Below are 16,303 nucleotides of genomic sequence, written 5' to 3'. Positions count from 1 at the left end.
ACACCTCTATATTAGTTACTTTTTCAGTCGACGATATTCTGTGGATTTTCCTGTAGCACCACATCTCAAAGGAGTTTAATTTTTTGATTTCAGACTGTTTTATTGTCCACGCTTCCATGCCGTATAGTTAAGTAGAAAAAACGTAACAACGTAGTATTCTTGTGCGGATCTCTAGATTAAGGTTACGGTTGCTAAGTAAGTTCTTCAATTTTATGAACGTGTTTCTTGCCATTTCTATTCTAGTTCTGATTTCTTTTGTTTGATCTCCATCTTCTTCAGCCACGTTCCTAAATATTTATATATTGTTTCTCTTTCGATCGTTGTATTATTGATGATCAGGTTATCTACATTTTGTGGTTTTTTTAAGAATATCATTGATTTCGTTTTCTTGAGATTCCTTTGCAGTCCGTACCTTTCACATGAATTGTATACATGTTTTATTATGTAATGTAGATCTTATATGTCAATTGCAAATATGACCGTATCGTCCGCATATCTAATACTATTAATGCTATTTCCGTTGACCAAAATACCTTCCACAATATCCAATAAAGCTTCTTGAAATATCACTTCACTGTAGACGTTGAATAGGAGTGGTGAAAGTATGCACCCTTGTCGAACTCCTCTAAGTATACTTACTTCTAAGTAAGATTCTAAGAATCTAAGAGTTTTTGTTGATTTACTGAAGTCCTCGCTTTTCGAAGTCTACAAGGATATGTAAGATAAGAGTTTTGTTATATTTAATACATTTTTCGATCAGAACTTTTTTTACTAGAAGATAATCATTCGCTCCTTATCTTGATCTGAAACCTGTCTGCTCTTTTACACCAAAGAAAGCTTAGGAATGCATCTATAGTATGCGAGCTCGCTAATGTCTCCTCTTTTGTACACTACGAATATAACAATAGTAGCATTTAATCATATCGACGGAATTTTCTCTTCAAACTACACAACTTCACCCACTGACTTGATATTTCCTTTTGTTATTACTTTTTAATGATTATTATTATCCTTATAATATAATTTAATTTAAATATTAAAATTCCTAGCACTTGAGTTTTCGATTTGATGATAAATTGCAATAAATAAATACATAAAATAATACATATTTGTTTGTTTAATTGAACATTTATTTATGGATAATAAAAATCTACATTCTAATGGTAGATAAAATAATAATTATTTTAATTTCTAACATTCTAAAAAACCAATGACGCTGCTGGCAATACAATAACCTTAAATTTCCAATCAGCCAAGTTGAAATAAAAAGTATGCTTCGGACAAATTTGATTGTGATATTTATAGGTGAATGATGCCGACACCATTTCAAAGAGTACTTAATCGAGAAATATAAATCATCTCTCATCGTCAATTCATATTCAGGATTTCAATAATCGTAGTCCTAGAGTTGGATGACACGTGTCCACACCATCCGGACATGCTTTTGTTCGTTTGAGACCTCTTGAAAATATCCATTCCTCTGTGAAACGCCGAATATTGCGTCAGAGTGTGGTTCAGTGTTAAATATAAGCATAAAATTGTTTGAAAAATATGACATTATATATATATATATACATATATATGAAAATTACTTAGTTCTCGGGAAGAAACGCGTTCAGAATTTATTACTCGACGTTTTTCTTGTTTTTATCCACCTGTTAATATCTTTAATTTTGCATTGTTCGCGTATACTTCTGTTGGTTTGTCTGTCTCTTAATGATATGCCCGCTATTGATCTTAATACTTTCATTTCGATATTGTTGATTTGTTGTTTCGTCTTTCTTGTATCGGTCCTTGTCTCCGCTGCATATGTTAGAATTGGTCTTACTGTTGTCTTGTATACTTTCATTTTGCTTTCCATGGTCAGATATTTGTTTCTCCATATGGTTTCTCGGAGGCAACGACTTACTCTTGTCGCTTTTGATGCTTGCCTTGTGGTCTCTGTTCTTATATCCCTGTCACTAGTGATCTCTACTCCTAGGTAAATGAATTTCATTACTTGTTCTACAATTTTGCCGTCTATCTCTAGTTTGCATCTACGCGGCTCTTTACTGATCACTATACATTTAGTTTTTTCTATTGATATTCTCATATTAAGTTTGTTTGCTGTTATATTGAAGGTGTGTAGCTGCCTTTGTAGGTTATCTCCGTTATCAGCAATTAGTACTGCAACTAGTTTTCAATTGTTTAATGCCTAAGCACTTTAAATTATAGAATACTATGAAATATTTCATTTGTAAATTGTAATAAAATACAGTGGCGCCAAAGATAGAATGTAATTATAGATATTACTTAGTTTATGAATGTCAGTTTCTTTAAAGAAACATCGATATTTATTTTTATATACCATTTCTAAAAATTGTCTGTTGTTTAATTTGTTGTTATGTCTTAGTATCTTGGTTTTATTAAAATTAAATAAACCGTTTTTATTAATTGAATGAACTATTAATGCACACGTATTTTTATTATTTCTTATGTCACTTTTATGTGATATTAGTCTGTCCATTAGATTTCTGGTTGTGTGTCCGATGTATGACTTAGTACACTTTTTGCATGGTATTTTATAAACTATATTTCAGCTTTCCATAATAACAGATTTTTTAGTTTTTGTATATAATGATGTGAGTGTTTTTATATTTTTGGTTGTAATTTTAATTTGAGGATAGTTAGCAAAGACTTAAGTTAGTTTAGGCGTTAATAATAGTATATTAGGTAGTAAAGGTAATATGTGCTTGCATAATTTGGTGATTTGGGTCTGTTGTTTGATTTAGGTCAATATTTATATTATTGGGGTTGTTAAATAAAAATTTGTTTATTAGTTTAATTGGTTGACATTTCTTCTTCTACGAAAGTAAACGACCAAGAGGATGACCACAGATCAGATGGGTTGATGACATTAAAAGAATAGCCGGAACAAATTGGAAGTATGTTGCTCATGATAGAGACCGATGGAAGGAGTTGGGAGAGGCCTATGTCCAAACATGGACGACAGAAGGCTAAGAAGAGAAAGAAGATATAAACTCTTATATATACTATATATATATATATATATATATATATATATATATATATATATATATATATATATATATATATATATATATATATATATATATATTCTTCTGGGCTATATTGGCTTGTACGTATAAACGAATATAGAGAGGCACTGTACGTTAAATCAAATCTTAACTATCCTTTCTTTTATTTCGGTATACTCTTTAAGAGTACAAGAAACCAATTCGCCAAATATTTTTGCTTAGATGAGGAGATATGTTGTGGGATGTAACTTTTAGATCCTCCATATCTTTCTTACATCTTTAGTATTGTCTGTTTTGCTAGCAAATTTATAGAAGGCACAGATTAAAGCAAAAAATCTGAACTTTCGTTTCGTCGATAGAAATCTTCAGATTTCTACTTTCGAGATTTCAAATTTAATTTAATAATGTTTGTACTTTTAGAACGATTTTAGAAATGGAAATCGAAACATCACAAATAAACTAAATATAAATGTATATTGTGGCTTATTCTCAACAAAGATAGTAATTGCATTAAGATTCCATAAGAAAATAGCTTGAGAACAGTATCTTCACCTTTACGTATCTTTATTTAAACGTATGAGATGGAAAAGTTCTGACCTAACCATCTGAAATCAAAAGGAATATTTTTTTGTAACCATTCTTGCATATCTTTCTTTTTTGATGCTGTTGTCGGACTTTTTTTTAATTTTCCAAGATATTACTAAACCAATTTACAAAAACATGCATTCATTTCTTCATGGTAGGTAATCTTCTGTCTTTCTTCCCTCAAAAAGTAAAACTCCTTCAATAACAAAACCGAACTCTGATCCAATATGTAAAATTATAAGGCGTTTTCCTTTTCCTCTTGGATTTTTTTTAAACTAGTAGCAAACCCTCAATTAATCCCTGTCTACGGTTTTTTGTCAGTGTCTACCAATCTTTTGTTGCGAAAAAGTTATAAAAAGAACTGTTTTTTCTATAAATGCAGACTAAAAAGCTAATAATTAAATTAATAATGCGAAAAACACAAAAAATCACCGATATAACTTTATTTACCTATGAATTTTAACTGTCAATAGTGTCAAAATTTCATAATTTAGTGGAGTAAACTTGCCTGCTATAAACTGGAGTAAATTTTAATTTACTAATTTAGTAAATGCTTCGTTTTTATAAAACTTTAAATTATATTTCAAATTTTCTTTTATAAAATTATTTTAAATTAAAAAACAAGATAATTGATTTATTATCAATCAATACATTCAGCACAAATTCCCTTAAACTACTTTCATCAACCTTTTTTACAACACACATTTATATAAAAAATTAATTAAAAACTACCCTCTGGTTTATTATCAAATTAAGATAAAAGAAATTGGTACTTACTTTGTTGGTACATGTAGTATATTGTATTTCCCATTGTCATTTTGGATCTCCCAGGTCGATCCGCTGTCTTGTTTTTCGGACGAGGTCTACTTTTGCCTGGATTTGAAAGAATATGATTATTTTCTTTCCTTTTTATAATTGGATATACTTTTTGTCGTGATATTTTTAATGCTGCAGCTACTCTCTGAAATAAAGGATTATTCAATAATGTGTATTTTGATAAACGAACATACATTTCAATGTGCTACCTGTTAAATAAATGAAAATAGCTCCATAAGACCTTTGTTCAGTTTTTCTAATTCAAAATATTCCAACACATTTTACACAACTTGTTGTGCTTGAGAATTGTATGGTTTACTAGGCATACTCTAAAAATAGAAACCCTTAAAAAATATTTCATATCACAAGCTAAATGTCAATTTAGAGGTTAGAATAAATATTATAGTATGTAACAATAAAACACTGAAAACTTTATTTTCAAAAACTTCCACAAAATTTATTATAAACTCTTATCACTACGGCTGTTTCGGCTGATTGCCTTTCACAAGTGAGGGAGACAATTTTATTGCTCAGGCTATTTCTTGTTCCTCCTTGTCAGCTGTTGGTGCATATACTTGAATAACATTCATTTTCCCCATATTGGTGTTAATTTGAAGCATTATAATGCGATTCGAAGGCGGGGTCAAACCAAGTACGGATTTATCTAATTCCTTGCTTACCATTATGGCCACACCATATCGGTTTGTTCTATCAGAATATTCACTATAATATATAGCTCCGTTTCTAGTCCGTCATTTTCCAGACCCTGGCCATTGTACATCGCTTATTCCCAGAATTTCGATATTTAATCTTTCCATTTCTATCGCAGTATTATCTAATTTACCTGATTGTAGTAAGCTTTGTACGTTCCATGTTGCAATTCTCATATTTCCTCTTGTGATATCTTTTAAAAGTGTTCCATTATTTACATCACAGCGATTTCGCTGGCTTACGACCTGGGAAGCCCTGTGGCTAACTTGTGATTTACTTCCCCTGCCGGATCTTGGTTTCCGCGGCCCATGATCAGTAAGGTTACTTATCTGGTTATTGAGTATATAATACCCACTATTATATACTATCATACAAATATCTATGTTCCGTTATTATTTAAAGTTATTTCTATATTTTTTCTGATTATGTTTACGATTATTGGAAATAAAGGCATTGTTGTTTAACAACATGTACAATTCATTTATTTTTTATTTTTTGTTCCAGTGTTGACAGCACACTTTGTCGTCATCTGCTGCAATACCGCTCGCCGCTAACAGAAATAGAGCATGTCGTGTAAGCAGACCCTCAGAAGTTCTCCTCGGGGCACTCCGGACATCCCTTTGACGACAACCGATGGCAGGGAGACATGGAGCAAAAAAGTCGACTTTTTGCTCTCTGTCATTGGATTCGCTGTAGATCTAGCAAATGTGTGGAGGTTTCCATATTTGTGTTACAAAAATGGAGGAGGTGAGTTGGAATAATATTTTCTTAATGTTATAATAAAAAGACTTATGATAGATTTTTTTATACCTATTTATTTGCAAATTTACAACCTGCTGTTGAAAAATATAAGTTAATATGTAATTTATTCGACCGTTACTTGATGGAAATTCATTTTATATACTAATAAAACACTGAAAACTTTGATTCCAAAACTTCCACAAAATTTATTGTAATATCTTATCACAACAGATGTTTTAATAGTTTAAAATTCATTATTAAAAGAGTGATCATGGTCTAGAAGGTGAAGTGCGTATGCAGAATCTGTTTTTCTATTATTTAAAACCCTTTTTTGTTCTGCTATACGTTTGTTAAAAGTTCTACCAGTTTGACCGATGTAAGTTTTTGGGCAGTCGCCACATTTAAGTTTGTATACACCACTGTGTATAGCATTTTTCATATAAAAATGCTTGCACGTCACAATTTATATAAAGTGATGTCACTTATATTTAAAATTTCCAAAACGTCAACTTTAGAGTTCAAATTTTCCTAACACAACTAATAATACGAAACCCATACGGAGCTGCTCGATCTTTCATAGGCGTCAACATGGTGTAATAATCAGAAAATTTTAATCATCATTATATTGGAAATTTTAGAATTATATTGATTAAATAACCAAAAACATTTGTTATTATTAATAATATAAATTTTATGAAATAACTCTGTAAGTCTAATATTCCACAAAATAAAAATTTTAATTAAATAGATTAGACAATTGTACGCAACTGATACAGGAATACTTCAAATTGTATTGACAGTTCAGCGTGTGGTAAAAGTGTATAAAGTGTTGCCGCTTTTTATATATATATATATATATATATATATATATATATATATATATATATATATATATATATATATATATATATATATAATTTAGCTCTCCAGGCCTAGAAGGCCCATGGCTTGGGTTACTATTCTTTTCCATTCTTTTCTGTTTGTTGCTTTATGTTTCCAGTTTGGTATTTTAAGTTTTTCTATGTCTTTTCAACATCCTTCTTCCACCTGGTTTTCGGTCTGCCTTTCTTCCTTTTCCCTCCTATTCCTCCCATTAGCATTCTTTTTGGCAGTCTCGTGTTTTCCATCCTTTACGATATTCGGTTCTCCATACATCTCCTCTTATTCCATATTTGGTCTTTTTATCCATATACCATTCCATAATTTACCTCCAAATATTTTCCTGAGCACTTTTCTTTCCCAGACTTGCAACAAGACTTGCTCGGATTTGTTCATTGTCCATGTTTCACTGGCATATAATACAATAGGTCTTATTACTGTCTTATATATTCTTATCTTAGCCCTTCTAGATATGTTTTTGCTTCTTAATAAATTGTTTAGTGCAAAAATACAACGGTTACCGGCCATAATTCTCGCTTGGATTTCTTCCTTCATATTTGGTCTTCTCGTGAATGTCGCTCCTAAATACTGGAATATTTCTACTTCTTCAAATTTATATGTTTTTTCATCTGTAATTACTGTCAGGTATTGCTCTTGTAGGTAATCTCTTTCTGTCCATTCCATATATTTGGTCTTTTCTTCATTTATGTACATCCCTTTCTTTCTCGCTTTTATTTCTAATCTTTTTATAGATTTATGCCGCTTTTTTAAAGTAAGAATTTTGTTTATGTTTTGATTTCTTACACAATTTGATCATAATATAATATATATTAATAAATTGTATTTATAAATACATATTAAATTTAGATTAACAGCGTTAAAAACTAATTATTGTTGTGTATTGTGATTGTGTTGTGCCAAAACAAATAAATAGTCTGTAGAAAGCTGGTAAGCTTTCATATAAGATAAATTATTTTGAACAAGAAATAATGGCGGGACGTTTTTACTATTAAAGCCCTAAAAGAGGTAAGTTTAAAATTTAGAATATATAGTTTTTTATTAAAATGTTTTCTTACGTATTTTAGTGTGTTGCAGGAGTCTTAAAACTAAGTGTATTTACTGTTAATATAATAGTTTGACAAATAGCTGACATTTTAAAAATTCCTCACTTATTAATTATTTTGATGTTTTGGCAACGCTGTGGGGTTCTGGCGTCGTAAATCTTGAATGACGTGCAAGCATTTTTATATGAAAAATGCTATAAGTGCTTTTTTTTTGGCTCTTGTTGTTTTTATTATATTTGTCTAAGTTCTTGTTTGTTCTAAAAGCTGGTGTTATTCCTTTCTTTTTCGTGTTTGGTTATTTTTGTTAATATTTTTCCTGTATATGTAATTGAGCAGAAGGTACTGGGTTTTTTCCCTGGTGGTAAAAATACTAATTTCAGGGCTTTCTTATCTATTTTAATTCAAAAACTACATAAAAAAAGCCATGAAATTAGTATTCATATTCATTAGAGTAATACTAATTTTAGAGCTTTTTTATCTACCGTAAATCAAAAACTACATAAGACAGCCAACTGATCGAACGAATCGATCAACTGACCGTGTGAGTAAAGATTGGATTCGCGCAGTGATCAACGGACATAAGGTACACCGACCTAATAACGGCCCAGTTCAGGAATATTTGACTTTAGACGTAAATCCTAAGGAAACGAAATAATGAGAATACGGATTTAAAGTATATTTGATAGCTTGATGTTTTCTTTATCAAAATAATTAATAAAAAAATGAAAAATGTGTTTTTATTCGCCAAAAAAAAAAAATTGTTTTCACTAAAATGCAAAAAACTTTAATTCCGGCCTATGTGGAAATATTAGTGACAATTCCGGCCTAATGGTGATTTAATTTGAGAGAGTAGTTTGTCTGTACCACTAATGAACTCTTTAGGTCAGCTGTAAACAAGGTCAGGATAGCCTTGATGATTTAAAATCTCCGATAAGAGTAGCACAAGAAGAAGAAGAAGGTGATTTAATTCTGGCCTGTATATTAAACGAATTATCTTTTTTTTTTTAACTGTACACGCAATTTTTTCTAAATATGTATTTTAATGTTTTCACGGTATGTGTTCAGGTATAAAAAATACAGAAACATAAAAATATATTTTTTTATATAAAAAATACATAGAAAAACTAAATAAAATAAAACAATTTGAACATAAAAAAAGAACAAAAAATACTTTCATAAGTTACTTAGCAACAGTCTTTTTTTTTCATTTATTGCATAAGATCAAAGAGCTATGAAAGATCTACAAATTATTTATCTCAGGTACAGAAAAAAGACTCTTTTTCTTAATGTAGGTACTGAGGCGGTGCAATTAAACAAACAATTTTTTGATAATGATAACTATTTTTTCCATAGCTTTAATTTTGAGTTTATCTTCTGTTATTTTTTCTACTACTCCTGGAAAATTTTCTCCTCGTAAACTACAATTACATAGTCACCTATTTCGTAGTCGCCCACCTTTATATCTATAGAATTGTAAGCGCTTTGCTATTCAGCTTTCTAGTTCTTTCACCTGTTTTCCTCCCAAAATTAACATTTTTTTATTTCATTTTCTTTTTTATTTGCTCCATCTATCTCCCCTCTTTGTTTTTCTTAATTCTCAATGTTTAGGTTTAATTTCATAGCTTTTGGACATTTTAATTTTTTTTTGTTCTCTTGATATCAGATTCTGCATTTTTCTTCGTGATGTTAGGTGCTTTTTTTCTGTTTCTTCAAACTTTTGTTTTTTCCTTGGTTCCTTTTCATTTTTTTTAGCTTAAATAGCATTAGAAATTTTGGAGGAGTGACAAAATAGGATTCAGCACAAATTATGGGAGCTTGATTTTCAAAATATTTTCAGAAATTATGAACTATTTTGCAGCATGTAGCTTTGACAGATCGGAATATAGAATCATCAAGCGGCTGCATGATATGTTTGGAATTTGGAACCAGGGCTACCAAAACAATTTCATTTTCACGACAAAATTCGTTCATCCAAAAATAACACGACAGGTCGCTAAATGTTTTTTTTTCGTTCAACCATTTATTAAAACAGTTTGTGACATACTGTATTTATCCATCCATTATATATTGTGTCTTTCAGTCTCGCTATGTGACCTACCCAATCCCTTTTCAGCTTGGCTATACGTTCGAAGACATCACTGATACCTGTTCTTTTCCTTAAGTCTTGATTCCTTATTTTGGTTTTTTTTGTCACTCCGAGAATTGATCTTTCCATGTTCCTTTGTGCCACTCGCATTTTTAGTGCTGTTGTTTTTGTGAGCGTGAGAGTTTCTGCTCCGTATATCATATAATAAGAAGAACGCATTGATCAAATGTTTTCCGTTTCATAGCTATCGGGATGTTGCTCTTAAAGATGTCTCTTAGTGAACCATACGCCGCCCAAGCAAGTGTTATTCGTCGTTGAAATTCGCAGGTCTGGTTGTCCTTGCCTATTCTGATTTCATGACCAAGATATATGTACTTTTCTGTCAATTCTGCCATTTGATTTTGGATGATTAGGTGTTCGCTGGGAACTAAATTTGTTATAAATTTGGTCTCAATGTTCATTTTTAGACCTATTGTTGAAGATACGTTTTCTAATTCTTATACCATTTGGTGTGCTTCAGCCAGATCTTCGGTAATAAGTACTATGTCGTCGGTAAAACGTAGATGATTGAGCATTTCTCCATCTATTTTTATTCCTCTATTTTCCCACTTTAGCATTTTAAAGGCGTATTCGAGGACCGTTATAAATAATTTAGGTGAGAGAGTGCCGCCCTGTCTCACACCTCGCTTGATATTAATATTTCATTATTTTTCTGTTAGATGCTGTGATCTATGACAAGTGAGAGTAAATATTCCTAAATAGCATTAAAATATAAATTCCTACACATTTTAAAATTAAATCATCAAATTTTATGCTACACTACCTACGCATAAGAGAGTTAAATGTGAACGTTCCGTCTTTAAACCTAAATCATCAAATAAAATCTAAAAACGCCACTTCCAGTAACTTAAGTTAAAACTCTAAAACTTCATCCATTTTTTACTTACCGTTCGGTCTTGTTCTTAGTATTATCCTCTTAGACAAAAGGCAAAAGAAATATGAAAATTGAATACATTTTCCGATATCGGGACATTACATTTCAATCCCCTCGGAATCACTTTATCCCCGTAATCGAATTATGCTCCAACGACGGAATTATTATAGACTAGGAGACTTATTTTCTTGTTCCTAATTATTTTATCCAGGAAATTAGTTAAGCTTTGACGATATTAGTCGAGTTATATTGAGCTTTGATAAATGTCACTGTATGTAGGTGTTCGTAGAACTTTAAGGAACGTGGGGGAGGTTAGTGGGATTTTTAAAATTGTATACTTGAGAGATTTGACTAAAATGACAGAGATGTAAAAGATAAAATAATATTGAAGTTTTATTTTTTTTACTGAATTCGATTTATGTCATAATTATGTGTTTTTGCAGCTATATTTAAATTATTCGTCATTTTTTAAACTTACTTTTAATTGTTAAAAAAATATATCAAAAGAAAAATCTTATTCAGAGGACGGGGACGAAAAACTTTGTTATTTTTACTGAACCAGCCACTTTTCTAAAGCTTTAGCGATTTATCCAAGAAAATCCTAATCGTTGTTTTAAGTACAATTGAAAGGAAGTTACTTTAGAGATTAGAACGAGCAAATGCCTTGAAAAACAAACTTCGCTTTGTTTTTTGTGCGAAATATACTTTTTAATTGAAAAAGATACTCAATTAAATTAAGAAGGTTTTTTACATTAAAGAAAATAGAATATATTTTTATAATAAACATTTTAATTAATTTATTTATCGATAGGGTTATCTCCATATTATAAATGTATAAAAGATTCCAAGAGTATAAAAGTAAAGGAAATCGAAAAACAAAAATATAATAAGGTAGTGAAGTGACATAGTTTTCCTTTATTTTATTTAAAAAAATGAACTCACACTTAGATAGTAGAGCTAAACCTTTGGAAGACTTTAATATACTATCAAAAATCAAAAACACCTTTAAAATTAAGAATGTAGGTACTCAACATATATGTCTTACCTGTTTTGACATATGAGGTCTAGAAGTGGACATGGACGAAGAATAACTTAAATAGAATAAAAAAAAACTAAGAGAGCCATGTTAGGAATATCATTAAGAGATAAAAAACTAGTGGATAAGTGACAAAACCAAAACAACTTTTAAAATTAAAATAAAAATGAGCTGGATATAATGAACGATATCAGCATGAAAGACGGAATAAAGAAATTGGCCGTTGGAGGTCAAAAGGTCGACGACAAAGTGGGACGATGATATAAGAGGCAAACATAGGATAGAGACAAATGGAGATGGAAGAAGCCTATATTCAGCATATGAATAGATACTATTCTATAGATAGATGATAGATACATAGATAAGCATATTCTTCTTCTTGTATTTCCTTCTCCTATCGGAGGTTGGCTATCATCACAGCTATCCGTACCTTATTGTCGGCTGCTCTAAAAAGATCTACTGAGCTGCAACTATACCACTCTCTTAGGTTTTTCAGTCTTAGGTTTCTAGATAAGCATATGGATAGCAGTTATTGGAAAAAAAGGTGATACAGTGATCGGTACAATAGACTAGCACAAAGTTTTATACTGTAACATGTTTCAATAAAACGAGCGGTTCTAATTTATATACATATATTTATTTATAAGTTTACAGCACGATAATATCTTATCAACTAAACTTTAACTCATAACAGCGCTGCTTATATATACAAGTTATTATATACTAAAATAATCTGGAATAGTCCACATCTATTTAGCTTATTATTCGATACATCGAATAGACCATTAGACCATTCTCGAACCTTTTGCAGAGTGTTCGTAATACCAAAGTATCCACCTGCTGCACCATCATGTAACCGACGCAATACTTTGACACTTTACTTTTAGGTACAATCAACTGAAGCTTAGATTCTGTACCATCATCGTTCTCAAAGGTTCTATAAAGAAGATCATCTTTTAGCACTAGGAAATTCCATTGGCTCCAGTAAGACATGACTTCTGGACTACATGTACTAATATCTTGCCGTCAAGTAGGTCTCTCACTTCGATGCATCCAATCCAATACTCTTTATATACATGGATCATCTGCTTGGGCGTCTTGTAGCTGTTGAAGCTGCTATTGATTATTAATGACAGTGGTTCGTCTCACGGGGCAAAGTCGTTCTTCTAATTTAAGATAGTGATTACAATTTGCACTGCACGGCCGATAGAAAGAGCATCAGCATTTAAGTGAACTCTTCCAGCCCTATGTTCGATCTCGTAATCACATTCTTGTCATCGTTCTAACCATCTTGCCATGTGGCCGTCTGGATTATGGAATTCTAGGAGCCATTTTAGAACGGCGTGATCCATACGAAGAAGAAATTTTCTACGCTAACTTCACTACGCCTAATAATTCTCTTCTGGTAACGCAATACTTTCTTTCTGATTTTGACAAGATTTTGCTGAAGTAAGCGACGACTTTCTCCTGCCCGTCTTGGATTTTGGGAAAGAACGGCTCCTATGCACTGTTGCTGGCATCGGTGTCCAACACAAATTTTTCTGCCTGTCTAGGGTAGCTTAAAATCGGTGCACCGATTAGAGACATTTGTAGTTGTTCGAAAGCTTTTTACCACTCTTCATTCCAAGTATATTCCTTGTCTTCTTCTGTCAACTTTATTAATGGCTTGAAGATGTTGGCAAATCCTTTGACAAAACTTCGGTAATATGTACATAGACCAAGGAAACTTCTAATTTTGTGTTTATCTCTCGCTACTGGCCAATCCTTAATCGCTGCCAGTTTTTCAGGATCAGCTGTTACACCATTACTCGCTACAATATGTTCCAAGTACTTTACTTCTCGTCAAAACATGTGTTATTTTTTCGGACTTAACTTTAAATTCGCTGCTCGCAACCGTTGAAAGACTTCTGTCAGATTATTGGCATCCTCATCAAAGGGTCTTCCTACCACAATTACATCATCCAAATAAACCAGGCATGTTTTCCATGTTAGACATCTTAAAACTGCCTTCATTAATCTTTCAAATGTTGCAGGGGCATTACATAAACCAACATATTTTTACATATTTTTTTCTTATATACAAGTTATTATGTACTAGAATAATCTGGAATAGTCCACCTCTATTTCACTTGTTTGACTGTTCGATCTTTCACCCGGTCGATACATCCGGAATCTTCGAGAACTTATATGGACTATGTCGAATGCATGTTCGTTACAATGCTATGTTTTCTGTATATTTAAAATTTAAATAATATTTTTAAAATCAAATACAGCAACTTTATTATTCCTTTTATTATTTATATTTTAAACAAATTATATCTGAATAAAATAATTCAATAAATTATTATGTTGGCTCCTAACGCCACCTGCTAACGTATTAACAAAGCATATATTGTTTACTTCTGATAGACCTGTCAAATTCAGACGAGGTATTAAATTAATAATAAATAAATATCATTTGATAGTAAATTTGGTTATCATGTAAACTAAATAAGATTTTTAAAAATAATAATTGTATTTAAATGAAATTTAATTTTTTAGTTCTGATGTAATGTCTGTATTTTGTTATTTATTTTTTATGCAGTTTTTAATTTAAACCTACTTATAGGATGACTAGAAACGAATTGATCGAGAGTAATTAATCGATGTGAAGAACCGCTATTTTGTGACGCTAACCGTGACGCCTTCTCCTCGTGGCGCAGTTCCGTGACGCTCGTCTTAGAATTTTATTATAGAGGAAAAAGTACCTAATACAATGCCAGTATGGAAATTTCGCTTTAAAAACATAGCTATTTATGGTCTGAAAGTCGCAGCAGCCCAGACAGTATTAGTTACAGTACCATTTATTTGTCAAAATTTATAATAACCTAGGGAAATCAGCAAAGTAATTATGTACTCGTACACCACTTACAACTTATGTACATAAAAATCATAGAGCAATTTAAATCTTAGGAATTTGTTTTAAAAATCTCTTGTTTTTCTGAACTAAAAATATACTGCATTCGAAAAAGCCAGAACTTAGGTATTTTTGTGTGTTCATTTTAATATATTTATATTAAAACTGTTCTGTTTAATAATAATATCGAGTATTAGTGGTCCGATGTGCACAAGGAAATTAGAAAATGAGCTGGAGGGCAGCGTATGCTTTCAAGGCAGATGACAACCGGACATTGTGGAATCTCTTGTGCTTTTCTCAAAGCTTTCCCGGCTTTCCATTAATTCAATCTCGTGAATTATGCCCCGTTCAAGTCATTTTTTCGAGTTACGGAAGAGTGGTCATATTTTTCAAGGGTTTTACTTCTTTGGCTTTAGGTAAGATTTACCAGCTGGAATCGTTATGGAATACGATATATGTCCTAATGTTTTTTCTATTAATAAAGCTGAATTGTTCAAAAGCATTAACTAAATATTATTAATATCAGAATCGGACCAAAAAATATTATATGATAAACTTGAGCATGGCCACAAAACCTATATACTCATTATTATGCAATATTAAGTTAACAAAACATAACAAAATCACATTTTTAAATAAATTAATGTTCAATTAAATGTTGAGTTATCGAACAAGTGGTATTCTTGAACATCTTGATAGATGAAACATTGATAAATACGGTTGGAAGAAGATATTGTCTGGTTTTTACCAAACATGTTGCTTTTAAAAATTTAATTTACGTGCACAAAGACAATTGTCACTGTTCAGTATGAACATACTTTTTATATTTTTTAATATTTTAATATTCGGGTCGTAACATTTACATCTTTACGTTGATAAATGATAAATAATGGCAGATAAGTAATACTTAGTCTATCTGAATTCGTGTGTCTGGAGCGACCAAAAGACATCATATTGTGGAAAAACGAACTCTTTTCGCCCATGTGAAGAACTACACATTACATTACACTTAGTCCACGTTAAGCGGTACATCATAACTGTACTGATGACGAGCAAATAGTCTTTCTTTCCTCCCTTCTCTTTACCCTATCAGGGTGTCGGATTTGGGCTAGCTATTTTATTTTTCATTTACCCATCTCTTCCATTCTTTTCTATTTCTCGCCATTATTTTCAATTCGTCGAGTGATTTTTGTTTAACTTTTACCTCCTCTACTACCTGCTCTATTTATTTTTTTTTGTCTGTTTTTTTTCTTTTTACTTTTTTCTTTGCTTAATGGATTTTTCTTGTAATTCTGTCGGGTTGCATCCTCATCAGATGCCCATACCTGTTCATTGGCCTCTTTGCTATTTTGTTTATTATTGTTCTTGGTTGTCCATTCTCTTAATATTATCATTGCTTAATCTATCCCATTTCGTCTTCCCAACAATCCTTAGTTGGATCAATGGTTTATGAGTTAAACTTATGCTTCACTTCTATCTTTTTAGAGCTGCATATCTTTCTAAGTTAGTTTTTGCAA

The 16,303-nt window shown here is 31.3% G+C and overlaps 1 protein-coding gene across 1 annotated transcript in view; it reads left to right on the top strand.

The window, feature by feature from the left end:
- The window catches only part of DAT (Sodium-dependent dopamine transporter), a 97,542-nt gene that overhangs the window by 18,004 nt on the left and 63,235 nt on the right, over positions 1 to 16,303 (top strand). The window contains exon 2 of the mRNA XM_072532462.1: positions 5,655 to 5,897. Within this exon, the coding sequence (XP_072388563.1) occupies positions 5,717 to 5,897 (181 nt within the window). The 5' untranslated portion in view covers positions 5,655 to 5,716. The remainder of the gene's footprint in view (positions 1 to 5,654; positions 5,898 to 16,303) is intronic.

This window comes from Diabrotica undecimpunctata, chromosome 5 (genome assembly GCF_040954645.1).
Source record: "Diabrotica undecimpunctata isolate CICGRU chromosome 5, icDiaUnde3, whole genome shotgun sequence".
Lineage (NCBI taxonomy): Eukaryota > Metazoa > Arthropoda > Insecta > Coleoptera > Chrysomelidae > Diabrotica > Diabrotica undecimpunctata.
The sequence above is the reverse complement of the archived record's forward strand: the minus strand, read 5'-3'. Positions and strand labels throughout refer to the sequence as shown.